This window comes from Sceloporus occidentalis, unplaced genomic scaffold, assembly GCF_023333645.1.
Source record: "Sceloporus occidentalis isolate IW3139 unplaced genomic scaffold, rSceOcc1.0.p SCAF_1, whole genome shotgun sequence".
NCBI lineage: Eukaryota > Metazoa > Chordata > Lepidosauria > Squamata > Phrynosomatidae > Sceloporus > Sceloporus occidentalis.
Genome location: NW_028316981.1, coordinates 7,669,066 through 7,697,034, shown reverse-complemented (window position 1 = coordinate 7,697,034; position 27,969 = coordinate 7,669,066). Strand labels below are relative to the sequence as shown.

Sequence of the window (27,969 nt, the reverse complement as noted above, 5' to 3'; positions counted from 1 at the left end):
TCCTGCTTCTACCTGTACTTTACGCTGTGCACTGAAAAAGCAAATATGCGACCGCAAGATTAGCCTGAGCTGGTTTCAGGTTGTCCACAAAGGAATAAACCGGACAACTAAACTTAGCAATGTGAGTAGTGAAGATAAGCATGTGAAGCAGTGCTCTAGGAGTTTTCTCTTCTTTGTTTGCAATAAAGTATATACAGCATGTGTGTGTACTCAATAAACTTTATTGTTTACAACAAAATATATACAGCTTGTGTGCACTCAATGAACTTGCATTGTTTGCAACAAAATATATACAGCTTATATGTGTAGTCAACAAACTTGCATTGTTTACAAAAAATATATATACAGCTTGTGCGTGTACTGAATACACTTGTCTCACTAGCTCTCATGGTGTGTAGCCTGAGGGACCCTTTTGATCAAACGTTCTGTGTTGCATGTCTTTCGTTCTTGAGCAGATTCAGATTTCCTTTGACAGCTCTGCATCTCCTCTAGGTGCAGTCAATAATACAAGAGGCCTGAAGGACCCCCTTGAATGTGGAAAAACTGCAAATAAAAAAACACTATTCTTTCTCCAAGGAGAAAGATGTGATATAAATTAAATAAATTTTACCTAAAAGAATTATTTATTTACGGTATTTATACCCAGCGCTTCAGCCCTAAAGGCTCTCAGAGCGGCTTCTAAGAGAACACCTCTCTAGGAATCTCCAGGTCCTCCAATGCAATTCTGGTCAACATCTGGATGATGGAAGACCTAATATGCCTAGAGAATGCCCTGATTCAATGCTAGGGAATTATGGGAACTGTACTTTTTTGAGATTTTTAGCCTTCTTCAGATTGCTGTGGTGTCACAATAAACTACAATTCCCAGAATTCCCCAGCACTGAACCAGGGCAGTTAAATCAGTCTCAAAGTGGATTATTTCTGCAGTATGTTTTGGACCCAAGGGGCCTGAACAGACAGGCCAAAATAAAGCTGCTTCGGGTCACTTTGGATGTATGCTGTTTAATAATACACACATCTTAAGAGGCCAGAAGCTGTGCCAAAGCTGCATTCTCATCTTTAGGACAGGAGCGTGGTTTGGCGTGGCTTCCGGCCTCTTAGGACGCATGCAGCATTTAAATAGCATACCTCCAAAGTGACCCCGAAGCAGCTTTATTTTAGCCTGTCTGTTCAGGCCCAAGATATCTTTCGATGAAACATCAGATGAAGAGTAACAGAAACCCACTGGGTGACTTCGGGCAAGTTACACTCTCACAGCCTCAGAGGATAGGAATAGTAAACACCCTTCTGAAGAAACTTGACAAGAAAACCCTATGAAAACCCCTTAGAGTTGCTCATGCTCAGAAGCAGCTCATGCCCAGAGAGCCCAGGGAGCGCATTGACCACACACTATGCTCCCGATGCTGGGCCTTTCTGCAGTCCCAAATGGACCATGGCAAGATGTGGAAAAGAACTGCTCCTTCTGGGGCAAGGTTTGGGCTGCCTTAGGCGGCAGGGGAGCAACCCCAGCTCAGCTTCCACAGGAATACAGCTGAAAAAGCCTGCCTGTTTTCAGGACTTCAAGGACTTTTTAAAACATTGACAATTTAAAAAAACCTCCTTGAGCAAACGCCCTGGGGTCCAATGCAGCCCACACCTTTGTTGCAAGGGATAATATCTTTCCCTCCTACCAACATTGTCATCCTTTTGGGGGACTACCATTTTGGGATCTAGGGCCTTTGGATCCTGATGCTGACATGCTTTGGACCAACTTGACCATCTGCTACAGTCTCTTTCTGCCACAAGCAAAACATTTGACATTGGCCTTGTCTCTTGGCTGGTTCTGAGGTTTGGTAAAAGGCCGCTGAGTTGATTTGGGCTGAGAGCAAGGAGCGTGTCCTTTGTGACCAGGGAAACTTCCCTTGTCACTCTCTTTTGCTCTTCAGATGACATGTTCTTGGTAGCTCTCTTGCCCTTGTATTGAGCCAGTGATCTGCAGCAAATATATGCGATCATCTGCACCTCCCAGTGAAAACATACCAAAACGAATCCCGAGCTCCTATCACCTACACTGCCCCTTTTCCCTCAAATCACACCTTGGCTTTGCTGTTTTAAAGCCCTAAGATAACTACTGTGGGTCAGTGTGAAAAAGAATGGAATAGGGGAAAGTTAACAGAATTAGGGAAAAAATCTGGTGAAAGAAATCCCAGATTCTCTGCAAAATATTATTAAAATGGGAGAGAGAGGAAGAATCCATTAAAGATTCAATGGGCTAAAAATATTGGGCACAATATAGAAATAAATAAGTGGGAAATGTTTGGGAAAAAACAGAATTTCTCTGGCACAAAATCTAAGAGAAAATGTATTCAAAATGCACTATAAGTGGTATATGACACCAGAAAAACTATCAAAAATGTACAGACATGTAAATCCCTTATGCTGGAAATGCTCTGAAGAGAATAGCTTGTTCTACCATCAATGGTGGTTGTGTAGAAAAGCAAAGAAATATTGGAGTTTAATACATTCATATATATATATATATATATATATATATATATTGAATATGACCCCGGAATTATCTTAAATAAATCTAAGGAAAGACTGCTATATTACATACTAGCACCTAGACTAGAATATGCCAAAAATTGGAAAAATCCAACTGTACCAACAATACAGGATTGTATGGTATAATTATTAGAAATGGCTATTTTGGACTAGCTGACATGTCTTATTAAAGACAACAAGTTGAAAATATTTATACAAAGTTGGGAACAGATGATTGGTGACATTAGCAAAGAATGGGGAGAATGAATGAGTTGGGGATTTAAGAATTGAATGTATAAGTATGTGCAGCATGACTAATTTAATAATGTAGAGAAGATAATGGTTTAAGAATAGGATATTTTGATTTAAGATCAAATTCCTAAAACTGGAAAGAAAGGAAGTTTTTATATTTTTCTTTCTTTTCCTTCTCTTTTCTCTCCTTTTTCCCTTTTTTCTTTCCTTTTCTTTTTACTTCCATATTTGTTATTTTTTTGTTCTTTGTGTGCTTCTTCCCCCCCCCCTTTTTTTTTCCTTTTTCTTTTCCCTCCTTTTTTTCTTTTTGTATATGATTCGACTATATTATGGATAACATTTCAACTGTACAATTTTTTGATTTCTTTTTGTGTTGTGACACATTCTATGTTGTGTAGTGTATTTTCTATTATTTTATCTTCCCTAATTTTTTTGTTAGCAAGCCATCTTCCGCTTTTGTTTGCCGAGTCAAAAAGTTTTGACCAACTTCCTGTAGAATCATAGAGTTGGAAGAGACCGCAAGGGCCATCCAGTGCAACCCCCTGCCATGCAGGAAATCACAATCAAAGCATCCCCGACAGATGGCCGTCCAGCCTCTGTTTGAAGACCTCTAAGGAAGGAGACTCCGCTACACTCCGAGGAAGTTTGTTCCACTGTCAAACAGCCCTTACTGTCAGGAAGTTCCTCCTAATGTTGAGGTGGAATCTCTTTTCCTGTAGCTTGCATCCATTGCTCCGGGTCCTAGTCTCTGGAGCAGCAGAAAACAAGCTTGCTCCCTCCTCAATATAACATCCCTTCAAGTATTTAAACAGGCCTATCATATCTCTTCTCCAGGCTAAACATCCCCTCGTAGGGTACGGTTTCCAGACCTTTCACCATTTTAGTTACTCTCCTTTGGACACGCTCCAGTTTCTCAATGTCCTTTTTGAATTGTGGTGCCCAGAACTGGACACAATATTCCAGGTGGGGCCTGACCAAAGCAGAATAGAGTGGCACTATGACTTCCCTTGATCTAGACACTATACTTCTATTGATGCAGCCTAAAATCGCATTGGCCTTGTTAGATGCCGCATCGCATTGTTGACTCATGTTCAACTTATGGTCTACTTGAACTCCTAGATCCCTTTCACACGTAGTTTCTTTCAGCCAGGTGTCCTCCATCCTATATCTGTGCTTTTCGTTTTTCCACCCTAAGTGCAGTACCTTACATTTCTCTGTGTTGAATTTCATTTTGTTAGCTTTGGCCCAGTTTTCTAGTCTGTTCAGGTCATTTTGAATCTTGATCCTGTCCTCTGGGGTGTTAGCTACTCCTCCTAATTTGGTGTCATCTGCAAATTCGATAAGTATTCCCCCAATTTTGTCCTCCAAGTCATCTTTTATTTATTTGGCTCCTTATTTCTCCTTCTAGATTTTTCTGGAGTACTTTTATGTGATTTTTTTCTTTTCTAAATAATGAAATACTCTCTTCTTTTTAAAAGTAGAATATATCCCCTTGAAGTTCCAGGAGCAGACCTTCACTGAACTTTCTGAAATATGATTTAGTCTTTATTTTCAATGTCACTTTTTTCTGGCTCTATTTCTTCTTCTGAGACACATTAAAATCTGATTCTCCTCTTTCTTCTGTTTGCTATAAAATCTGGTTTTCTTCCGCTGTTTGTTTTCTTAGTTAATTCTGCCCAACAGTTGTGTCAAGGTCTTATAATCTTGTCCTTTTTAGAATTGCTGTTGGCATATCTTTTAAAGTTTAAATGTGTTCTCTTCCAATTTGACGTCTATTTTTATAACTCTTGTTTTGAATTAGGCCTCTTATCCTTGCTCTCTAGTTAAACAGATTAGCACATCTCTTGATTGGTTTGTTCCCCTTGCTGCTGAGGAATTTATCCTGAAAATCCGGTCAGTTCCTATATCTAATTTGGTTTCAGGAATTTCTAGAAATTCTGCCAAGTTCAGTATTACATGAGAGAATTAAGATAGAATTTTGGTCCTTTCGTTGAGTGTCATATAGAGTTTTTGTACTGTTATCTAGTTCTGTTGTTTTAGTCCTCAGTACAGTCGGTCCTCCGTATACGTGGATTTGCCATGCAGATTTGAGCATACGTGCATGGCAAACCCAGAAGTTGTCCTCAATGGCAGCACGTGCACGTGCACCAACATTGGGGACAAAAGTCTCCCTCCTCTTTCCCACCATCCTTTCTACCTTCCCTCCCTGCCTCCCTCTCTTTCCCTCCCTACAGTACTTACCTTTTTGTTGCTGCCACCTCCTCCTTGTCACCGCTGCCATTGCAGGATAACTGGGTGGTGGTCTTGGAGGCCAAGAGGCCTCCAGTTCACCACCCGGCCCTTCTGCAGCGGCAATGAGGAGGACCAAGGCCTCTTCGCAGGTGCGGCTTCCGCACCACAGCCTCCATCACCGCGAAGGGCAGGTGGCGGCCTGGAGGGCTTCAACAGCACCACGCGGCCTTTCCTGCAGTGGAGGCCGAGGCGGCAAGGAGGCTGGGGGGCCAAGTCTTATCTTCCTCGCTGCCGCCTCCGTGGGAAAGGCTGGATAGTGGTGTTGGAGGCCAAGAGGCCTCCACCCGTCTCTTCTGTGGTGGTGGTGGCTGTGACGCAGAAGCTGTGCCTGGAGACATCTTAGCCTCCAAGACCACCACCTGGCATATCCTGCGGTGGCAGCGGCGATGAGAAGGTGGTGGTGGCGGCGATGAAGAGAAGGTAGGTGCTGTAGGGAGGGAAAGAGGGAGAGAAAGAAGAGGAGAGGGGAATGCCGCCATTGGGGAAAATGGGACTTGAGCATATGCAGATTTTAGTATATGCAGAGGGGCCCGGAACAGATCCCCCACGTATACCAAGAGCCGACTGTAGTTCCAATTCTCTTCTCATTTGTCATTTTCTCTTGCTATTCGTTCTATTGACTTTTCTAGTCGTTCAAAACCCTTATTGAGATTTTCATTTGTTTCCTGTCTGTTTTCTTTTAATTCTTGATGGTCTTCTTGTTTGCTCAACCAATTGTTGTACAGAGTCTGTTTCAAAGGTAGTTCAGTAGAGCCTCTTCTGTTTGTATTTCCTGTTTGAGCTCTCATTGTTAATGATCTAAGTCCTTGAGCCATTTTAACATGAGCTGGAAGAACTGATACAGAAGTGAAAAGTGACAAACTATTTGAGGTCTACTCTGTTTTTTGTTGTTTTTGTTTTTTAGTTGTTTTTTTTAAATTTATATTGTTTGTTTTAAGTAGTTTCTAATTTCTTTTTAAAGTTTTTCTTATTCAGTATTTCAATTTATTTTTATTGTTTTGTTGGTTTAGATTTTTATTTGATTGAATTTTTATTTTATTTTATTTTGCTTGTTCCCCTCCCTTTTTTCTTAAGACCTTTTCTCTTCCTTAGTCAATTTTAAATATTATCCTTTAGTAAAGCACATCCAGATTCCCGTAATTATCAGAGAGTTGAAGACTAACGTGGGATGAGAAATTCCACTCTTTTCAACAAGTAGTCTCTTTGTAACTTTAATTTGTTGCTTTCCACAATGAGGGATCACCTTAAAAGAAATAGCCGGCTGCTTTCCGGTTACCAGTCATACCTCCCTTCAAGCCCCGATCTCCGCAAATCTTCCCAGACTTTGGATTAAACAAGGAAACCCGTTTCTCTCTTTTTCAGTGACTAGAAGGGACGTGACATCCTCCTCCAGTCCATAGCCCCTTTCCCCGCAGTGGGAAGCCCTTACAAAGAAAGATCCAAAAGCCAACTCTCAGAACAAAAAAAACCAAGTTATTGCTAAACTGACAATTATCAGTCAGGTGGCAGAGGATAGTTGTTTTGGGTAAGCTTACTCTTCCTCTGTGAAAGTTGCTTAGTCACTACCTGGGCAGAGTATCAGAGGCTGTGTGCCCCTCTGCTGCCGCCACTGCAGCGAATTTTGGTGGTATGCTGGGTGCCTTTTCAAGGCCCCGCTGCTTGTGCCCTGCCTCGTCCGCTGCTGCCGCCGCCGCCACCAAACATCAACTATACACATTTTTTGTCATAAATTCACTTTTAAACAATAAAAAAGCACACATTGCCTACAGAAAGACCCATGCCAACTATTAAACATTATGCCCTAGCCCTGTAGCAAATAGGACAGGAGCAGCCTCTGCCCACTCCTTTTACCCGGCCTGCTTGTCCCTTGACAATAAAGAGATCCCTTGGCTCGCCTGTGGGGCACAGAGATTCTCCTGCATGAATTCCCTGGTGATGGGTGAGGCACATCTTCCAACAGAAACTCTTTCCATGTGCCAAGGATTTGAACAGTTTCTCTCCTGTGTGAGCGACTCAATGATGAGTAAGGATCATCTTTCAAATGAAGCTGTTTCTACACTCCAAACATTGTAATGGTTTCCTCCCCGGATGGGAGTTGCTTGATAAGAAAAGGTTTACCTTCTTATCTAAACCCCTTCCACGCTCTAAACATATCTATGGTTTCTCTGTGTTGATTTCCTTCATGGAAAGTGAACTTCATCTTCTGATCAAAGGTGTTTCCACGCTCTGAACATTTAAATATTGAGTTGCCTGATGCTGGGTGAGAAATCTGACTAAATCTCTTTTCACTCTCTAAACACTTAAAGGGTTTTTGCCCTGTGTGAGTTGTGAGATGACAAGTGAAGTTGATCTTCCTTTTGAAAGACTTTCCACACAACAAGCATTTAAATGGTTTCTCCGATTTGTGAGTTGCTTGATGAGCATTAAGAGACCTCCCTTGGGATTGAATCTCTTTCCATTCTAAACATTTAAATCAGCTACATTCACATTGCAGAAATAATCTGGTTTGACACTGCTTTTACTGCCATGGCTCAATGCTATGAATTCTGGGAATTTTAGTTGGCGGGCCATTTTAGCCTTCTCTGTCAGAGAGCTCTGGGATCACTACAAATTACAATTTCCAGAATTTCATAGCAATGACCCACAGCAGTTAAAGTGCTATTAAACTGCTCTAATTCTGCAGTGCAGATGCAGCCATAGTTTCTTCCTGTGATAACCTGATGGAAAGACCTGTCTTCTAGCTGATACTCTTTCCAAAGCCCAAGTATTTAAGTGGCTTTTGTGCTGGATGAATGTTTTGATGGTAAATGAAATCTCTATTCTGGCTGAAATCCTTTCCTCATTCCAGGTATTTAAATGGCTTCTCTCTTGTATGAATTCTTTGATGATGAGTGAGATTTATCTTCCTACTGAATTTCTTTCCACATTCCAGGCATGTAAATGGCTTCTCTCCTGTATGAATTCTTTCATGACGAGTGAGATCTGTCTTCTGACTGAATTTCTTTCCACACTCTAAGCATTTAAACGGCTTTTCTCCTGTATGTATTCTTTGATGAATACTGAGTTCTGTCTTCTGATTGAATCTCTTTCCACAGTCTAAGCATGCAAGTGGCTTCTCTCCTGTATGCATTCTTTGATGACGAATGAGATTTATCTTCTGACTGAATTTCTTTCCACAGTCTAAGCATGCAAATGGCTTTTCTCCTGTATGAATTCTTTGATGACAAGTGAGCTCCATCTTCTGATTGAATTTCCTTCCACACACTAAGCATTCAAATGGCTTCTCTCCTGTATGAATCCTTTGATGACGAGTGAGATGTGTCTTCTGATTGAATTTTTTCCCACATTCCAGGCATTCAAATGGCTTCTCTCCTGTATGAATTCTTTGATGATGAGTGAGATTTTGCTTCTGACTGAAACTCTTTCCACATTCCAGGCATTCAAATGGCTTCTCTCCTGTATGAATTCTTCGATGAAGAATGAAATTTTGCTTCCGATTGAAACTCTTTCCACATTCCAGGCATTTGAATGGCTCTTCTCCTGTATGAATTATTTGATGATGAATGAGATTTGTCTTTTTGATGAAACTGTTTGTGTATCCCATATAATTAATTTGTATTTCTCCGGTGTGATCTACTTTATGACTAGATATGTATGTCTTCCTACTCATTGTTTCAGGGCTTTGATATGATCTCCACCTTAATGTCTCTTCACACCCTGAGAACTCACTTTTTCTTTTTTGTGTGTGAATTCTTTCTACATGAATTCCCCGGTGAAGGGCAAGGCTTTCTTTACAACTGGGGCTCCTCCCACATTCAAGATAAATACATTTACTCTGTTCCTCTCCTTTCTGGCTTTTTTCTTCAGTGACACTTCCACAGAAATCTCCTGCCTGAGAAACAGAAGCTTTATTCACCTTCTTTTCTTGAGTGTCAATTTTACTTCCCTTCTCTTTCTTCGGTTGAAATTGAAATATGCAACACTGCATTCTTTCCTCTAAAGACATACTTGGTTCTCTTACATTCTGTCCCTCTTGTCTATCACCACCTGGCAAAGAGAGAAACAATTTAGCCACATGCCAAGAAAAGATCAAGCGTGGATGAAAGATATTATTAACATCAATGTATCCCAGTTGGAGCAGGGGATGTGAGGCAGGTGGGCTTCCAGTCTCTCTCCTGAGAGACCACTAGCTTAACTCAGCACCTCTGAAGAGTTTTGGAAAAAGCTGGCTGCTATAAAGAATTGACAAGCTTAATACCTTATTAATTATTGATTTACACTTTAATAACTTTCTTTTGTTCTGTTGAGATTATAAGTCTTGTGGGCAGGAACCCTTTGCTTTGTTTCTCATATACAGTAAACATTTTTGGGAACATTTTTGGCAGTAGAGCCGGATAAAACTATTTACATTAAGTCAGTCTGGGTCCTAGTCTCTGGAGCAGCAGTAAACAAGTTAGCCCCCTCCTCAATATGACATCCCTTCAAGTATTTAAACAGGGCTATCATATCACCTCTTAACCTTCTCTTCTCCAGGCTAAACATCCCCAGCTCCCTAAGTTATTCCTCATAGGGCATGGTTTGAAGACCCTTCACCATTTTAGTCACTCTCCTTTGGACACGGTCTAGTATCTCAATGTCATTTTTGAATTGTGGTGCCAAGAACTGGACACAGTATTCCAGGTGGGGTCTGACCAAAGTAGAATACAGTGGCACTATTACTTCCCATGATCTAGACACTATACCTGTCTCTGTCAGTGAGAACACAGGGGGAAAAATGAAGATTGCTAGCCATCTGTTGAATAGATTAGGGTAATAGGATCAATGGAAAATCAGTGGTTTGCAACATTGTGCCTGTGGAGACAGCAGCTCAGCTCTTTGTCTTGAAACACACTCTGTAAAGTTGATATATACATTTAACAATAATATATCAAATGACATCTTGACCGATTTCAGAGAACAAAACCACTGGTTGTTTTACTCTCGAGCACATCCCTAGCCAGCCCACCTGGTAAAAAGTGACTCGGCTTGCAGAAATACAGCATGAGTACAGGAAAAGGCAACAGGAATTCAGGATCACCAGCAAAGAGACTGGATCAGCCAAGAGAAAGAGGGCGCCTCACCCAGAGAGACCAGGATTGCCAGTTTCTCCTCCATGACTTCCCTGTGAAGGGCCCTTTGGTCCGGATCCAGCAAGGCCCACTCGTCCTCATTGAAAGACACAGTCACCTCCTCAAAAGTCACCTAGGAGAAGAAATAGTCTCTGTGGGCCAAAATTACTAACCCAGTCAGAACATAAAGCTGTGTAACTTGGGTTTTTGGCAGTTTAGTTTTGCTAAAATGCCATACTGGGCAAGTCCAATGGAATGAAAGAAGACAAAAAATATTTCCAGTCCTTGGAGAGGAAGAGGATACAGGATAACCCTTCTTTATCCTCCTGGGATCCTGTCCCCTACCCAGGGGTGTCAATAAGTGTTGCAGGTGTGCGGATTCACACCAGGCGACACCCGAAAAGAGAGTGACACCACTGCTCCCTGAACATCTGCCTTTTGGCAGAAACGGGCCATGGTATTTGCTTGTGTCCCTTTAAAATAGGCCTGCACAACTTGGCAGTAGGTAGGGGCCAAAATTAAAATATGCTAAACTTCTTAGGGCCACAGATAGCTTTTAATTAAATATTTAATTAATTATAATTAATCATATTGATTAAATTTAAATTAATTCCATCCCCCTCCTTCTCTGCCCAGCCCTGTCCTTGGGAGAAACCCAAGCAGCAGAGGGGCCTTGTCTGTCCTTCTCTGCCCAGCCTTCTCCTCAGGAGAAGGCTGAGTGATGGAGGAGCCTTCTCTCAGGAGAAAGCTGGAGGCGGAGCCTTGTAGGGCAGTGTTTACCCATCCCCAGGGTCGGCTCTAGGTATTTTGTCACCCTAGGCAAGAAATATTTTGGCACCCCTGTAGCCCTTCACAATTATTTTCACCCCTTTATTTCTGCTGTTTTGTTTGTTTAAGCTAAACATGACATAAAACTTAGGTTCCATTATTTCATCATAGTATTGAGAATTAGTCAAAAAGCCAATTAAATTTTTACAGGTTAAAGATTTTTTTATTGCTGTGATATTTGGAATGGAGACTAATGTATACATATTCCTTTTGCATAATGGAAGCATTATTCATTCTAATGATGTGGAAAAATCTGGATCCCATTCCCATGAATTTATGGGGTAGTAGTGGTCCATCTATGACCCCTAAAAATTAAGGGGCAGAAAAGGGTGTCACAAGAAAGAGAGGAAAACCAGTAGGGTCACCAGGTGAAAGGACCAGAGCTGCAGTTTTGACACTTTAGCTGCCTTTGGCTCCCATGGTGACCAGCTGTCCTAACCGCAAAGGAGGACAAGGCACTGCAAAATGTAGGGCTTTCAAGAAGAATGGAGGACATGACCAAGTAAAGGCTGAAACCCCTCATATAAATATAAATTCATGCTTCTTAGTGATGCTCAAAAGAGAGGACATTTTTGGAATTCCTCCTGGACAGAAGACTGAAATGTAAGATATACCCCAGAAAAAAAAGACATCTGGTCATCTTGCTGGTTCCATGCTGTGGAGCCCTGGGATTTGTAATTTGTTGTGGCTCCACTGCTCTCTGACTGAGAAGGCGAATTCTCCTCCAAAAATCCAAATCCCAGGATTCCATAGCATGGAAGGAGCCCTGGTGGCGCAGTGGTTAAATGCCTGTACTGCAGCCATTCACTCAAAACCACAAGGTTGCGAGTTCAAGACCAGCAAAAGGGCCCAAGCTCAACTCAGGCTTGCATCCTTCCGAGATCGCTAAAATGAGTACCCAGACTGTTGGGGGCAAATTAGCTTACTTGTTAATTAGCTTACTTGCTGTTCACCGCTATGATCTCTGGAATAGCGGTATATAAATAAAACAAATTATTATTATTATGGAGCCAGGGCAGTTAAAGCAGCATCAAATTGTATTACTTCTGCAGCGTAGATGCAGCCCATGAAAAAAGGATGGGAATGGCTCCAGGACAAGAAAGAAAAGACACATAGCAGGCACAACCACCAAGAGTGGGCAAGCCACACTCTCTCAGCCTCAGAGGAAGACCATGGCAAAGCTTCTCTGAACTCATATTGCCAAAAAAATTCCCATGGTAGGTTCGCCTCAGGACAGGGCAGACCTCCTCCTCTTCCAGGACATGTCCTCCATTCGAACCTTCTGTCCAGGAGGTAATTCTAAAACATCCTCCATTTTGAGCATGACTACGAAGCATACATTTACATTTCTAGGAGTGTTTGGAGCTTTTCTTGAGTCCTGTCCTCCCTTTTTGTTGAATGTCTTCCATTTTGTGCTGCCTTCCTTTGCAGTGAAGACATTTGGGAAGAAGACCAAGCTTTTAAAGTGTATTGTTGGAGCCAGTGTGGACTAGTTTTTTGAGCACTGGACCATGACTCTGGGTACAAATCCAAGCTCTGCTATGGAAACCCACTGGGTGGGGCATCATACTCTCTCAGCCTCAGAGGAAGGCCATGGTGAGCCTCCTCTGAACAAACCTTGCCAAGGAAACCCCATGAGAGGGTGACCATGAATCAGAAAGGACTTGAAGACACACAACAACAAGGGGGTCTGGGAATCAGAGAAAAGGGTGAGTGAGTGGGAAGGGAGGCAAAAGTGGGTGGATAGGGAAGGAATAGGCCAAAGTCTGGGAAGGAAGAAGGAGTTATGGGGGGAGGGAGAAATGGGGCCATGGAAACCCACTGAGTAACTTTGGGGGAGTCGCACTTTCTCAGCTTCAGGGGAAGGCCATGGCAAGCCTTCCCTGAAAGTCTCTCTCTTGGCAAGAAAGAGAGGGAGAGAGAGAGGAAGGAAGGAAGGAAGGAAGGAAGGGAAGAGAAGAAGAGGGAGGGAGGGAGGGAGGGCGAGGGAAGAAAGGGGGAAGGTAGCAATGAAGGAAGGGAGGGAAAGGAAGAAAGAAAGAAAGAGGGAAGGAAGGAAGGAAGGAAAAGGAGAGAAGGGAGGAAAGAAGAGGTAGGAAAGAAGATAGAGGGAGGGAAGGAAGAAAAAGGAGAGAATGAAGGAAAGAAGGGGAAGGAAAGAAGATAGAGGGAGGGAAGAAAGGAAGGAAGAAGGGAGGTGCTCTGGACTTCACAACAAACTCCAACTCCCAGAATTCAATAGCCTTGAGCCAGAAAGAGTTAAAACAGTGCCAAACCAGGTTAATTCTCCAGTGTGGATGCAGCCCAGGAGTTGCAAAGGGCAGCAAACTTCGTCCCCCCTTCCAGCCTCAGCAAGCGGCTCTCTCTCCCTGCTACTCGCAGCGCTATGGCTGCTCTGCTTGCCTGATTCTATGATCCTCTGACTCCAGCCACTCTCTTTCTCTCTGGCGCCCCCTACAGTTTGGTGCCCTAGGCAGCTGCCTAGCTCACCTATATAGACGAGCCAGCCCTGCCCATCCCCATCCTCCACCACCACCCAGGCTTTTCCTCGGGAGAAAGCAGAGTGGCGGAGGAGCAGGGCAAACATTTGCCCATCCTCCTTCACCACCACCTGAACTACTTGTTGGGAGAAAGCCAGGCAGCATAGAAGACTTGAGGAAAAAGTGTTCGCCTGTCTTCCTCCTCCTCTTCCATACAACTTTCTCCTTGGGAGAAAGCTGTGCAGCGGAGGAACCTTGAGGAGCAGACGTTTGCCTGCCCTCCTCTTCCAGCACTTGGCCTTCTCCTCTTGAGAAAGCCAGGCAGTGGAGAACCCTTGAAGTCATTCCACATCCTCGTGGGCTGCCTGAAATCCTGTGGTGGGCTGCATCCAGCCCCTGGGCCATATGTTGTTCAGGCCTGCTTAAAACATTGAGGAGATCATGGTATGTGGGGCAAAGCTCTGTGGGAGGAGAAAGGAGAGTTCCTTTGCTTTAAAAAAATAATTTTTACAAATTTTAATTTTTAGTAATTCAGTTTTTACAATGCTTTCCCAAGTATTAATATTAAACACATGAAACTATATACATGCAAATACAATTAGGTTGTGCATATGAAATTGTAATTTATAGATACCATTTTAATTTTGCTAGTTGTTTATGTCACAACTGTTACCAATACATTCAGTGATATATGGAAATTCCAATTTACGAGGAACATGAGCACAAAGAACAGTACACTGAGGATTCTTTATGGTTGGATATGGGAGGAACTGAATGGAGGCAACACCACAAGTTACCAGTTACAAGTTTTAGCGAGTGACGCCAAACTCTACCCTTACCTGATCCAGGCTCTCAGAAGCTGTTCTCAGAGCATCAGAATTAAGAGCCGAGTCAGTAGTTCTTGGTCCTGGCAGTCTTCCATCTCCTGGAGGGAAACAAAAGGCAAAAGTGAACCTTCCTACAATTTCCTCAATTACTGATTTGGGTCTTTCCAATTTCAACACAACAAAGCCAAAGCTAGATGTTTTGGATGTCTTTGTTGAGTAACCATGAGGCTGACAGAGATACAAAAAATTATAGAATGTTTTTCTTTATTTATCTTATTAAAACAATTATATTCCACCGTGCATCATAGGAGCACTGCGTGTTTCACCATGAAATCGGTGTAAACAGGTTAAAATCTACATTAATTAAAATATTTGAAAAGGCAATGTAAGAACATAAGCACAGACTGATTCCAAAAATTAAAACAGTCTGAAACTATACAGATTTGTATACGGTATACAGATTTTGATGAAATCCTTGGTTACCAAAACTGTTCATAAAAAATATATTTTTTGAATTGGCATCGGAATGAATCTGACTATCAAACAACAATTACAAGTTCTTCCCAATGTTTACGTGGGATCTCTTTTCTTCTCACTTCAATCCATTGGTTCATGTGGTACCTTCAAGGGCAGGAAAGAATAAACTAGCTCCACCTTCTACATTACATCCTTTCAGATATTTAAACATAGCTACCATGTCACCTCTCTGTCTTCTCCAAGCTGAACATACCAAGCTCCCTCAGTCATTCCTCAGAGGGCTTGTTTCCCAGACTTTTGACCAGGGGTCAGCAACCTATGGCCCGCGGGCCGCATGCGGCCCACTGCGGCCTAGGGACCGGCCCCAGCCCAGTCCCGCCAACCAATTGCCGCCCGCGAAAGGCGGCCGACTCCCTCCTTCCCGGCCTCTGTGAAGGCCCAAGCCTCCACAGAGGCCGGGAAAGGGCGCGGGGGCAGCCCACGATCGCTGTGACCGTGGGCGCTCTCTTCCCTCCTTCCCGGCCTGTGTGAAGGCCCAAGCCTCCACAGAGGCCGGGAAAGGGCGTGGGGGCAGTCCGCAATCAAGGCGATCGCCGTGGTCGTGGGCGCTCTCTTCGCTCCTTCCCGGCCTCTGTGAAGGCCCAAGCCTCCACAGAGGCTGGGAAAGGGCGCTATTGCCGTGATCACAGGCGCTCTCCTCCCTCCTTCCCGGCCTCTGTGAAGGCCAAAGCCGCGGACAAGGAAGGGAGGGAGGGCGGCGGTCGTCCTCCTCCTTCCCATCCTTCCCTTCCCGTGGCTGCCAGACAACCGCGAGGAGGGAAGGAAGGGGACAGGGGAAGAGGGGGAGGGAGGGAGGGAGGGAGGAGCAAGAGGAGGGAGGAGGAGGAGGGAGGAAGGAAGGAAGGAGCAGGAGGAGGAAGAAGAAGAAGAAGAGTAGCAGGAGGAGGAGGATTTCCATTCCATTTCTACAGGTCTGCTTTGTTTTAACAATGATAATGGTGATGATGATAATGATGATATTAGTCAGTTTCTGAGACATGCAGTCACTCTTTCTGAAGGTGAGACAGTGCGACTTTCCAAAGTGCATTTCTGTGTATTTTCGGTGCTTTTAATGCCAAAAGGTCTGCTTTAACAATGATGATGATGATGGCGATATTGATATCAGCCAGCTTCTGAGGCCCAAATGTCTTCCATTTTGATCATGGCTAAGAAACATGCATTTATATTAACATTTTTAAACATCATCAATTTTTTTCGCATGTCCTAAAATGTGTCCTACATTTTAAAATGCTGTCCTATATTATTTATTTATTGGCTCCCCCCCCCCCCCCAGTTGTCTGAGGGACAGCAACCCGGCCCCGGCTCAAAAAGGTTGCCTACCCCTGCTTTTGACCCTCTGGGTCACCATTCTCTGGACCTGTTCCAGGTTGTTAATATCCTTTTTGAACTGCGATGTCCAGAACTGGGCACAGGATTCCATGCAAGGTTTGACCAAACCCTAACACTACTGCTACTTCCCTTGATCCTTGAATTCAAACCAGAATGCATTGGAATCCAGTGCAATTCATTTAATGTTGCATGGGATGTCTAAACGTTTCGGCAATAACCTAACTGCTGCATTTTGCACTAGCTGCACGTTGAATTCAAGATCAGCCCCACGGAGAGTGCATTTGATTTCTGCCTGGTAACTGTACTACAACCTTTTGCTTTATGCCTGGTAAGTGCTATGCAACCTTTTGATTTCTAGCTAGTAACTGCTGTAAAACTCTTCCCAACTGTTCTTTGAAAATGGCACCAAAATTCAAACTCACCTAATACATATAACACAATCTCTTATTATTATTAACCTTAATTATTAAGCGCTGTAAATTTATTTATAAAGCGCTGTAAATAAAGCACTCTCTCTCTCTCTCTCTCTCTCTCTATATATATATATATATATATATATACGTACACATACAACACAACCAATACAAACTTTATATATACATTTCCCAACTTCACTCACAATGACAGAACCAAACCCCCTTTGGGTTCTGACATCTCTCCTTCATCCTTACCCAATGAGATGGCATTTCCTGAGCCTTCCTGTAGGATCTCTGCCTCCAGGGTTTCAGTGGCCTTTTCTTCCAATAGGTCCTGGGGCAAAAACAACAGTAAGGATTAGAAAGGGAAGGATGTGAAAAGACACAGGGCTAGAAGGGAGGAGTAGATTCCTTCTAATATAAGTAAGTAAGTAATGTCTTTATTTATCTGAATAAACATTTATATTCCACTGTGGAATATAACAAACCATCCTGGGCATAAAATACTGTTTGAAAACATTGAAATTCTGGATCATGCCAATAACTACCATGTCAGGATACACAAGGAAGCCATTGAAATCCACAAACACCTGGACAATTTCAACAGGAAAGAGGAAACGCTTAAAATAAACAAGGTTTGGCTACCAGTCCTGAAAAATAGCAAGATGAAGACTCAACAAATGCAAATGAGAAATCTCCCAGAGTCAGGGGTTTCCCAGCAGATAATGAGCACTAATCAAGCAGACACTAATCCTCTTTTGCAGACCCTCCCACCCTGAGCCCTGCCATTAGCAACAGAACAATACACATACGAATCACTCCTGCCTTTCCAGGTCACACACAATATATATACCCAACTCCTTTCAAGGCAAGCATTCTCTGAAGATGCCAGCCACAGATGCTGGCGAAACAGCAGGAAGAAACTCTTCTAGAACATGGCCACATAGCCCCAAAAACCCACAAAAAACAATGTCTTTATTGTTAAAAGCTAAAAGCTGTCACAATTTAATAGAAGTCAAGCCAAAAAAGGGACATTGGCTCTTACCTGTGATATGTCCGTTTACAATAGATAAGACCCCCACATCCTGTAGTTTGGGTTATACTCCTCTCACTCACTCCAGACAGGCAGGAAGTAAAAAGAGAGACCTTCTGGTGATCCCAAGTGTGTGGAGTTAACCCTAGAAGGCCAGTCATACAACAGCCGAATGCTCCAGAAAAAACATAAACAATTTATTTGGATATCAACCTATACAGAATTGGACGGCGACAGAGACAGGCAGTGAGCAATCTAGCTTGCTCCCCATAGGGAAGGACTATGTGGATATGAACCATCCCTACGCCAGCACCCCTGAGGGTGGGCCAGGATGTGGGGCTCTTATCTACTGGACATGGACATATCACAGGTAAGAGCCAATGTCCCTTTTCCCAGTAGATAAGGCCCCCACATCCTGTAGTTTGGGATTTACCAAAGCCGATCTAAACAGGGTGGGCAGTGCTGGCCCTTCAGAGACATAGGTTTGAGCACCCGCTGCAAGACCCTGCTGTCAACAGCAGCCTCAGCCGAGCCAAGCAGTCAAGCTAGTGATGTCTAACAATTGTGTATGGTGGCTTGTAAGTGGCCACCCTGATGGTCTTGCTATAGGACCTATGATGGCTGGAGGTGCTCATGCACCTGCACTCTTTGGCATGGATGACTTGGTTTCTGGTGGTAACGTCTCAAGGATTCGTGGCAAGTAGTAATGCCAGGCCTGACCCACCTGCTAGGCATGGAGACTGATGCCTTCTTGCCCAAAGGGAAACAAAGAGGGGTGTCAGAGGAACGAAAGCTGTTTGTCCTTTATGGGTGGCTGGCTCTCCAGCATGGTGTATGTTTTAAATTCTTTCCAATGTCTGGGAGAATGAAGGAGAAGGCTGGGGGTATCTGATTCTGACCTCTGAGGAGGTTAGAGCTCACCCTAAGGGTGGGATCTGGGTCTGGCTGAATTGCCATGGAGTCAGTTCAAATAACATTTGGCTGCTAGTGTGATTGCAGGACCCCAGGCTCAGACCCCCAATGTGCCAAAGGGGCAGCAATCAGGAGGGGCCCCAACCAGGCAAATGGTTTAGAGCAGGCGTCGGCAACCTGCGGCCCGCGGGCCAGATCCTGCCCACCAAGGTCTTCCCGCCAGCCCCTGCGCATTCCTGCCGCCAATTGCCGCCGTTTTTGCGCCGCCCCGGGCGCCATTTTGTTTTTCAAAATGGCGGCCAAGTCTCGCGTGACCTCAGGATGGCAAAGGTCACATGAGACTTCAGCCGCCATTTTGAAAAACAAAATGGCGGCGCCCATCTAGGAGGCCCGGTGCAGCCCCTGGAGCACTCCAACAGGGCTCCAGGGGCTGCAGCGGGCCTGCATCGGGCTCCACCTTGCCCTCTGCCCTCCTCCTCCTCCTCCCTATGAATAGAAGAGCAGGGAAAGGAGGAGGAGGAAGAAGGAGGAGCCAGCCGGCCAGCAAGCACAAGAGCAAGCCAGAGAGAGGTTGGTTGCTTCATTAGGGGAGGGGGGTTAGCCTTCTATTCTGAATTGCATTTTAGTAGTTTTCATGCTAGTAACTATTATTATTATTTACTTGCCCTTGGTGTTCTCTTTGCAAAAACTCCTCTCAGCTCCTTGTGCTTTTCTGGGTTGAGACAGTGGTGCATGCTTTCTCCCTTCTATTCTGAATTGCATTTTAGTAGTTTCCATGCTAGTAACTATTATTATTATTATTATTATTATTACTACTACTACTCTGGGGGCAGAGCATGTGGCCCCGCCCCTGGAGGGTGGAAGCTCCACCCCACTGCTTCGGCCCCCAAGTTGTCTGAGGGACAGCAACCCGGCCCCCGGCTCAAAAAGGTTGCCTACCCCTGGTTTAGAGAAAGTCCCCCTTAGGAACTAAGACAGTCAGCACCCTCAGGCCAGATATAAATCCCAGAAGAGAAATGGTTTTGTGTAGGCCAGGCAAGCAACAAGTCACCTGAGGAGTCTCTGTCCATGGAGATGGGATGCCATCCCATCCTGGCCCCTTGCCTGTGTCACAACAGTGAGGTTATAAGTGAAGTCTGTCTATGGCTGTAAGGAGAAGACTGAGGGTTTCAGGGAGTCCTGAAGGATATCCATGCTAACTATTATGTTACAGAACAGTGTTTCCCAAGCTATCTGGTCTGAGGAAAGAGCAATTGTTTACATTGTTTTATGGGAGTTTAATAGGAGTAGCAGGTCCAGTCAATGGACTGCCACTTCAACTAGTATTGGTATAGAGAGATGGAGAGGAATTGGGCTCACCCTGAGATTGGCAGGTATGTCAGGCATGGGTGCCCTTTGTTCTATGGTCCAATCCTATTTCCCCTTTAGTAGTGAGTCTAGGGAAAACATAAGCTAGTGATCCCAATGGGGAGAAAAAGGATTTCCAGTTAAACCCCCAGGGTTTTAACTTGTCTAAAATGTGGATTATGGTGGATTATGTGATCAATCAGGATGAAACCTGATCCAATCTGGACCTATGTCAGCTTTTACCCTATCACTGATCACCTTGTCAACTGGTTATAGCAATGAAGGTGATATTAAGATAATTTAACTTGTAGCAATGAAGATTTACCACTCTGAAAGAGGAATGTTAATGTCTGACCACCAACAAATATTTCAGAACAGTGTGCAGTTCTTTACTGGAACATCTGTGCACCTGTGTAAAATAAGACTATTTCAATGGTTAGGCAAGGGGGAAAGTGGGTTAACCTTTATCTCGCAGACATTGGTGAGTCCATGCAGATGCATGGAAGCACTCTGTGTTAAGAGAGCCCGTTGTCAGAATTAAGTCTGATTTTATCCGAGGAAGAACTTGTCCAGAGACTTAAAAAATCCTTCAGCTGCATGCAGCAGACTATCATCAACATATAGGGGTCTCTTGAATGAACTGCTGATTAAGGAGTCATGAAATGTTAACAGAGAACTTCACAAGGATAACACTCTGGTATCCAAATCTGAAGGGAGAAATTTCTCCACAAACAGATCTGTCAAAGAAAAACAACTTCAATTTTAAATAGGACAGTGGGCCCTCGGTATCCACTGGAGATTGGTTTTCAGACCTAGCATGGATACCAAATCCATGGAAACTCATGTCCCATAAAATATAATGGCACAGTAAAATGGAGTCCCTTATATAAAATAGCAAAATCAAGGTTTGCTTTGGGTTTTTTTTTTAAATACACACACACACACACACATACACAAATTTACAAGCTGTGGGTATACAGAGGGCTGGCTGCAACTCCCTATGCCATATGGTATATTAGATCTGAGCATGTATGCTAGCAGAAAAACAAGGCATAGGCACTAGCAAGTCCACTTTTCCAGCCTCAGATGAAGGCAGTGTTCTTTGAACCAGACTTTGCCATGAAAACCTAGTTTGGGATAAGACACCCACCCACACAGTGGCTAATCTTATAGTAATAGTATGCAAAGGGATCTTGCAGCACCCTGAGACTAACTAAAAGGAAGAAATTGAACTTCCATGGCCTTGAGCCTAATTCTTCATATGAATGATATAACTTGTAACAATAGGTCCACCAAGCCAGGGCCCAGTTGCATGGCAAGCCCATCAGCAGGCTTTTTTTTAACTTAAAATGCAACTACAGTATTTAGACTTATTAACAGGTAATTGTGTTCTTATGTGGCAAATCCCCTCAGGGCTCTACAGGATGTCTATATGGGATTTGAAGCAACACCTTAGCAGAAAAACCTGTTTTATTGTTTTAAAACACTCATGGAGGAAGTGGGGTTTCTCCTGGGATGGAGAGGAGGCTGTTTGTCTGCTTCTGATTAAGAATTTTTCTTAACCCCCTGAATTAGTGAGAACCATCTCATAGAATAAACTGTATTTTTTAGTTTCTTCCCTTTAACAGACATATCTCCAAGAAAGAAGGGAAGGAGAGGGGAGCCAGCTCTCCTGAGGCTAGCTGACTGAGGTTCCCTGTGTGGAGCTTGGTTGGTCACATTAATCCAATATATCTATCACCCCATGTGAGATGATTTTATCAAATATCTTTAATGGTGTAAGCATTACAGATTCATTGAGTGACCAGAGAAGGGAAGTATCTTTTTCCTTTCTTGAGTTCCCCTGATTCTTAGACTTTAAACAAATCTGTATTGTTAAAGCCCTTTGCTCTTATTGAGAAGTGCTTGCACAAGGGAGGTTAGAACCATGTGCTCATCTTGTGTTAGACTGAGCCAGCTAAGGCAAAGAGGCACTGGCCCTAATGGAGGCAGGGATGGAGGTCTCTGAGGAGGGAAGAAAAGTCATCATGTGGCTTTTATAGGTAACCCCCCCCCCCCACACACACACACAATTGAATGTTTCCAGGCATCTCCTCTGTCCTGGTAAAAATGGGGGAAGGGGGGGGAGACCAGAAACAGGACAATCCTGAGGAGGAAGCAATATTGTGCAGACTCCAAACCCATGGACTAACTGTAATAAAATGAACACCAGAAAGGTTAACCAGTATCTCTTGTAAATCTGAGCCCCCAGCCCTGTTGCTGTGGGAGCTCTCTCCTCCTTTATTTACCCCATCAAGGGAGGCTGCCTGGGTAGTAGCTTCTTCCAGGCACTGAGGAAACTGCTCTTAAATTAGCAGTGACTGAAGACCATTCGTAAACATGAGTAAATAGCTGCATATGCCCTATAGTGTAGCCCTGATATTCACAGGGCATTTTGAAACAGCCCAACTTCAAGCTGGGGTTTAGAAGTTTAGCCCTTTCAATCTCAGGCAGGCTGCATTATAGAAACTGGCTTGCTCCTCAACTCCCTTCCCACTTGCATAGGTAGCTGGGAAGGGCATCTGAGATATGTCTGGATCCTGAAAAAGGATCAGCTCTGATGGAAAGGAGAGGCCAAGGGCCCCAACTGCTCTCCTCAAGTGTGCCACAGTTTGGGGCAGACTAACACAATTGGAGGTGTAGGGAACTCTCTCCCCATCCTTCCCACAAGTGTCCCTCCCTTTTTTTGAAGAGGGAATGCAGGAGGATTCGTATCTATGTGCTCTCTCAGAAAAATCAGAGTTGAAAGAGATCCCCAAGGACCATCCAGTCCAACCCCATTCTGCCATGCAGGAACTCTCAATCAAAGCATATCCGACAGATGACCCTCCAGCCTCTGTTTAGAAGTGCGTGGCAGAGGTCATACTCACTCGACATGAAGTCATGTTGTGCTTTTTGTGGGATGCTCTGTGGCAGCCAAAAAAGACCATTTTAGAGTTGGAAACTTCAGCCCCTGCTGGGCCCTATATAGCTTCCTTTACAGCCATGTGGCACAAATGGCTGCTGTACATGCCAGAGGAGAAGCCCTCCGCCTCCTTCCACACCATCTCATTATAAGAATTCAAAACAAATGTGCAGGAGCCCTGGCGACACCATCATGTGTTTCCCAGGCTGCAATAGCATCTCCTATATCTGTTGGGATTTTGGGTGGCATTTGGGTCAGAGATAGGAAGGAAGTGAGTGGGAGACCAAGAGCCTATCCCCCCATCTGCCCTCCTGGCAGAGTCCCAAACCTTATGCTAGGCCAGGGGTAGGCAACCTGCGGCCCGGCGAGGCCTTGGGACCAGCCCCAGCCCAGTCCTGCCGCCGATTGCCGCTGGGGCCTTTGGGGGGCAATTGTCTATAGAAGTCTCAGAAACATGCATTTATATTAACATTTTTTAAAAAATCAGCAAATTTTTCCGCGTGTCCTCCATTTTTTAAAAAAAGTGTCTTCTGTTTGAAAATTTTGTCCTACATTTGTCCTGGTTTATTTATATATTTAATTTTTTTTTAAATTATTTAATTATTTATTTTTTGGCTTCGGCCCCCCAGTTGTCTAAGGGACAGCAACCTGGCCCACGGCTCAAAAAGATTGCCTACCCCTGTGCTAGGCATAGTGCCTACAGTGGCAATGGCAGAGGCCTCCTGGCAATGCCTGCCCTGAGCGAGGGCATTAGATCTGGCAAAGGTTCCTTGGTGGCTGGAGAGAGAGGGCCCCTGAAGGAGAGGAAGAGTCACAGGCAAAGCCAAGACCTTTCTCCAATCCTGTGAGCCCTTGCCATATTAAGTCTTTCTTCATGCTTCCAAGGCACGAAGAGAAATGAAGAGAAGAAAAGGACTGGAGTGGCAGAGCAACAGCAAGCACATCCTACTGGAGTGATAGGCAGGACAAGACTGGCCTTCTAGGGTTAGCTCCACCTGCGTGGGGTCACCAGAAGGTCTCTCTCTTTTACTGCCTGCCTATTGGAGTGAGTGGGAGGAGCATAACCCAAACTACAGCATGTGGGGCTCTTATGTACTGGGAAAAATACAAAAACAGTGTATAAAAATAAGCCACAACATTTATAAAAAGACCATCATATGTTTTTCATTATTACTACTGTAACAAATTATGAAAGACACATCTGATAACCTCCCCCAGTTTGAAATCTAAGACTAATCCTACTAGCAGCTAAACCATATTTTGTCACCATGGAGGTAATGTATGTATCATTCCCTGTCAAAAGAATACGTAACTGCTAAGTATTAGATTGGTCAGAAAGGGAATGAAAAATATGATCCACGAACCTTTTTCTAAAGGTTGTATATAGGGAACAGTGTAAAAGATAATGTTCAATATCCTCCACTGCCCCATTTTTACAAATGCACAATCTTAGTTAAACAGGAGTATTAGTATATCTGCCCAACAAATAGGCAGGAGGCATACATTGGACTGTAAGGCTGTAAATGCTTTTCAAACAGGAACCAGAGTAAGATTACAGAAGTAATGCTCTAATCCGAACGATGTTTTATATAATGGATACCAGAAGAATGTAGAGTTGGAGAGCATGTGCAAGTTAGCCCATTTTGAAACAAGATGAATCTTCCCTAATGATGATTTACAGAAAACATTGGTCACTGAACTAGAAGGGATTGATTTTAAAACAAGATATCTAACACAAAGAAGAACAGGATTCAAGACAGGAAACAAAGTGAAATATCTAGGAACAACATTAACTAAAAGGAACATAGAACTATTCTCAACTATGAAAAAACATGGAAGGAAATAAAAAACGACTTAGAGAAATGGACCAGATTAAATTTATCTTTAATGGGAAGAGTTGCAGTTATCTTACCCAAACTCATATTTTTTATTTCAAAACTTACCTATTACTGTATATCTAATGAGAAATATCTTGAACAATGGCAAAAAGAACTGTCACAATTCTTATGGCAAGGAAATAAAGCAAGGGTAAAGTGGAAAATATTGACCGATGACAAAAATAGGGGAGGTTGGGCCCTTCCGAATCTAAATAAATAAATAAATAAATAAATAAAATAAACTCTTATTTATATCCTGCTTTTTGTTACCACAATCAAAGCTGTGTACAACCTTTAAATTATATTACTATTCATCCTGTTTAAATTGGTTAGAGGAATGGGTAAGATTGGATAATGAACTATTATTATGTTTAGATGGTTACAATTTGCGTTACAGATTCCCTGGATCCATGTGGTACAACAAGCTGAAGATGGACAAAAACTTTGACCATCATTTTGTAAGACGCTGCCTGTTTAATGTGTGGAATAGGATAAAAAGCCAATTTTATAAAGAACTTCCATCATGGACGTCCCCACAAGAAGTATTTTTATATAGAATTAAAATCAAAAAAGAAATGTGGGTAAGATGTAAAGATATTCTAAACAAAGGGAGCGACAATGAATATACTATGAAACCTATGAATCAACTACAGAAAGAATTACTAAATATAAACTGTCAAAAGTCTAAAGAATATTGGAGGAGGATACAAGAAATGATGGCTGAGATTCTACAAATATAAATACCTCTAAAACCAGAATTATTCTTATTCCCTGATGGCGCAGTGGTTAAATGCCTGTACTGCAGCCATTTCACTCAAAACCACAAGGTTGCGAGTTCAAGACCAGCAAAAGGGCCCAAGCTCGACTCAGGCTTGCATCCTTCTGAGGTCGCTAAAATGAGGACCCAGACTGTTGGGGGCAAATTAGCTTACTTGCTAATTAGCTTACTTGCTGTTCACCGCTATGATCTTTGGAATAGCGGTATATAAAGAAAACAAATTATTATTAATTATTATTATTATTAGTTAATATGACTGAAAATTCAATAAAAAGAGTGAAAAATTTACAAAAATTATTTTCTATATGGTGACATCCGCGAGAATACTCTACACAAAATACTGGAAAAAAAACCAAAATGCCAACTAATGAGGAATGGTTGATGAAACAGAGAAAATATGGACATGGATATACTCACCAAAGTAATGAAAAACGAACCCTCGAAAGGGGCAGAAAATGATTGGGAATGCTTGAAAGAATATGGGAATGGAACTTAGCTTTTCTTTAATAGATAACTTTTGAGCTTTAGTATTAACAAAATATGAGAGAGAATGAAAGTTAAATATACATTTATCAATTTGTTTGTAAAAACAATTCAAAAAGAGCAGGTCTACTGTTATTAAATTGGTTTGTAGAATCAGGAGAATCACGTTTGATTTCAAGGACATGGACTCAGCAGCAGTAAAGATAAGGAAGATGTAACTAATCAATGAAAATTACAAGAAACCATTAAGCTTTTTGTTGTTTATTGTATGTATGTATGTATGTAGATATGGATCAACGTTTTTGTATGTATGTTTTTAAGGTTTTTGTCCTCCTCAATGTTGTGAATAAAACAAACAAACAGTATTTGTAAGGTCCCAGCCTGAAAGGCTCTCACCTGCTGCTTTTGCTGCTGCCTCTGCTCCTCTGCCTGGCTCAGGAGGAAGCCTTCGGCCAGGGCCACCGCCTGGGAACTGGTCTCTGCCCCACATTCCTTGACCCAGCTGGCCATCTCTGGGGGAAGGACGGCCAGGAACTGCTCCAGGAGCACCAGGTCCAGCATCTGACTCTTGGTGTGCCTTTCTGGCTTCAGCCACTGATGGCAAAGACTGGAGAGTCGGCTGCAAATCCCTCGGGGCCCCTCGGCCTCTTCATAGCGAAACTGCCTGAAGGACTGGCATTGACCCTCTGGACAGAGCGGCTTCTCCTCCTGATCCTCCTCCTTCATGGCTCCTCTTTCCCTGAAGTCCCCTCTGCTCCGCTTTTTTGATTCGGGGGCCAGCTGAGTCTTCCTTTTCCAGATTTTGAGTGGGGCTCCTAGGGAAGAACAACAACAATCATAAGAAGAAAAACAAAGACCCCTCTCTGGATGCCAGTCCTCCCCTGGAAGAAGGGAAGGAGAGAGACCCCTCTCTGGATGCCAGTCCTGTTCTGGAAGAAGGGAAGGCGAAAGACCCCTCTCTGGATGCCAGTCCTGCCCTGGAAGAATGGAAGGAGAGGGACCCCTCTGGATGCCAGTCCTGCCCTGGAAGAATGGAAGGAGAGGGACCCCTCTAGATGCCAGTCCTGCCCTGGAAGAATGGAAGGAGAGGGACCCCTCTGGATGCCAGTCCTGCCCTGGAAGGAGAGGAGAGGAGAGGAGGGCAGCCTGGGCTTCCAGAGGGAAAGCTAAGGGCAGAAGGGAGAGAGAGGGAGGCCTAGAGAGGCAGGAAGTAGAGGGAGGAAGAGGAAGCCCCGCCCCTTCCTCAACCTTGGCATTTTGGACTTCATCTCCCAGAATCCCTGATCATTTGTGAAAGCTGGCTGAGGCTTCTGGGAGTTGAAGTCCAAAACCTTAGGAGAGCCAAAGGTTGAGAACCTGTGATTTTTTTCCTGGAGCCAGGCTTCCCTGGAAGGAGCCCAGGAGGGAAGGAGGCAGAGCCTTTGGAAGGAAGAGGAGGAGGAGGAGGAAGGCTGGAGGCCAAGGGAAGGAAGGAAGCGACGCAGGGCTGTCAGGGGGAGGAAGGGGGAGGAACCCTGGGGTTTTCCCTTGTGGGCTGAGAGAGAGAGAGAGACGTAACACAGAGGCAGAGAGGACCCTTGCTGCCTTCTTTCTCCTCCAGGGATTTAAAGGGCAAAGGCAGGCTGCTCCCCTCCTTCCCTCCTCAGTCTTCCCAAGAGCCCTGCCAAGGAGGAGGCCAGGAGAAGCCCCTCTCTCTCTCTCTCTCTCAGCCTCCCCTCCCTCTTCCCTGCCACCAACTCCCCCAAGAGGGTCCCATCTTCCTCTGCAGACCTCTCCTCCTGATTCTGCTTCTGCCCTTTCTTCTTCCTCTTCCGCCTCCTCCTTCCTCAGGAAAGATCCAAGCGCCAGGGGCCCAAGGGGAGCCTGGCTGGCCCTCCTCTCCTCTGACCCTCCTCCTGCTCTCCTTCCCGGCTACTGAGGAAGAGAGCCCCAAGGGGCTGGGATTATGAGGATAATGATGGAGGAGGGAACCTCTGGGGCTCTTCCTGCCTTTCAAGCAGCGC

General features: G+C 43.9%; 1 protein-coding gene across 1 annotated transcript; it reads right to left on the bottom strand.

The window, feature by feature from the left end:
• Positions 1 to 189: 189 nt before the first annotated feature.
• On the bottom strand, positions 190 to 27,955 carry LOC149320570 (uncharacterized). The gene is made up of 6 exons (XM_089504837.1): positions 27,737 to 27,955; positions 26,363 to 26,781; positions 16,848 to 16,926; positions 14,323 to 14,408; positions 10,188 to 10,308; positions 190 to 9,114 (listed from the first exon to the last, which is right to left on the bottom strand). Exons 2-6 carry the CDS (start codon positions 26,690 to 26,692, stop codon positions 7,907 to 7,909), a joined length of 1,824 nt encoding a protein of 607 aa, XP_089360963.1. The 5' UTR covers positions 26,693 to 26,781; positions 27,737 to 27,955; the 3' UTR covers positions 190 to 7,906.
• Between the last annotated feature and the right edge of the window lie 14 nt (positions 27,956 to 27,969).

What these genes read in the sequence shown, in the direction of transcription:
- LOC149320570 (XM_089504837.1), bottom strand. Translation starts at nt 26,692, where the DNA reads ATGAAGGAGGAGGATCAGGAGGAGAAGCCGCTCTGTCCAGAGGGTCAA. An exon ending in GGCAGCAGCAAAAGCAGCAG is followed by an intron (nt 16,927 to 26,362) that starts GTGAGAGCCTTT and finishes TTTTTGCCCCAG; the next exon opens with GACCTATTGGAAGAAAAGGC. An exon ending in CTTCTGAGAGCCTGGATCAG is followed by an intron (nt 10,309 to 14,322) that starts GTAAGGGTAGAG and finishes TTCTTCTCCTAG; the next exon opens with GTGACTTTTGAGGAGGTGAC.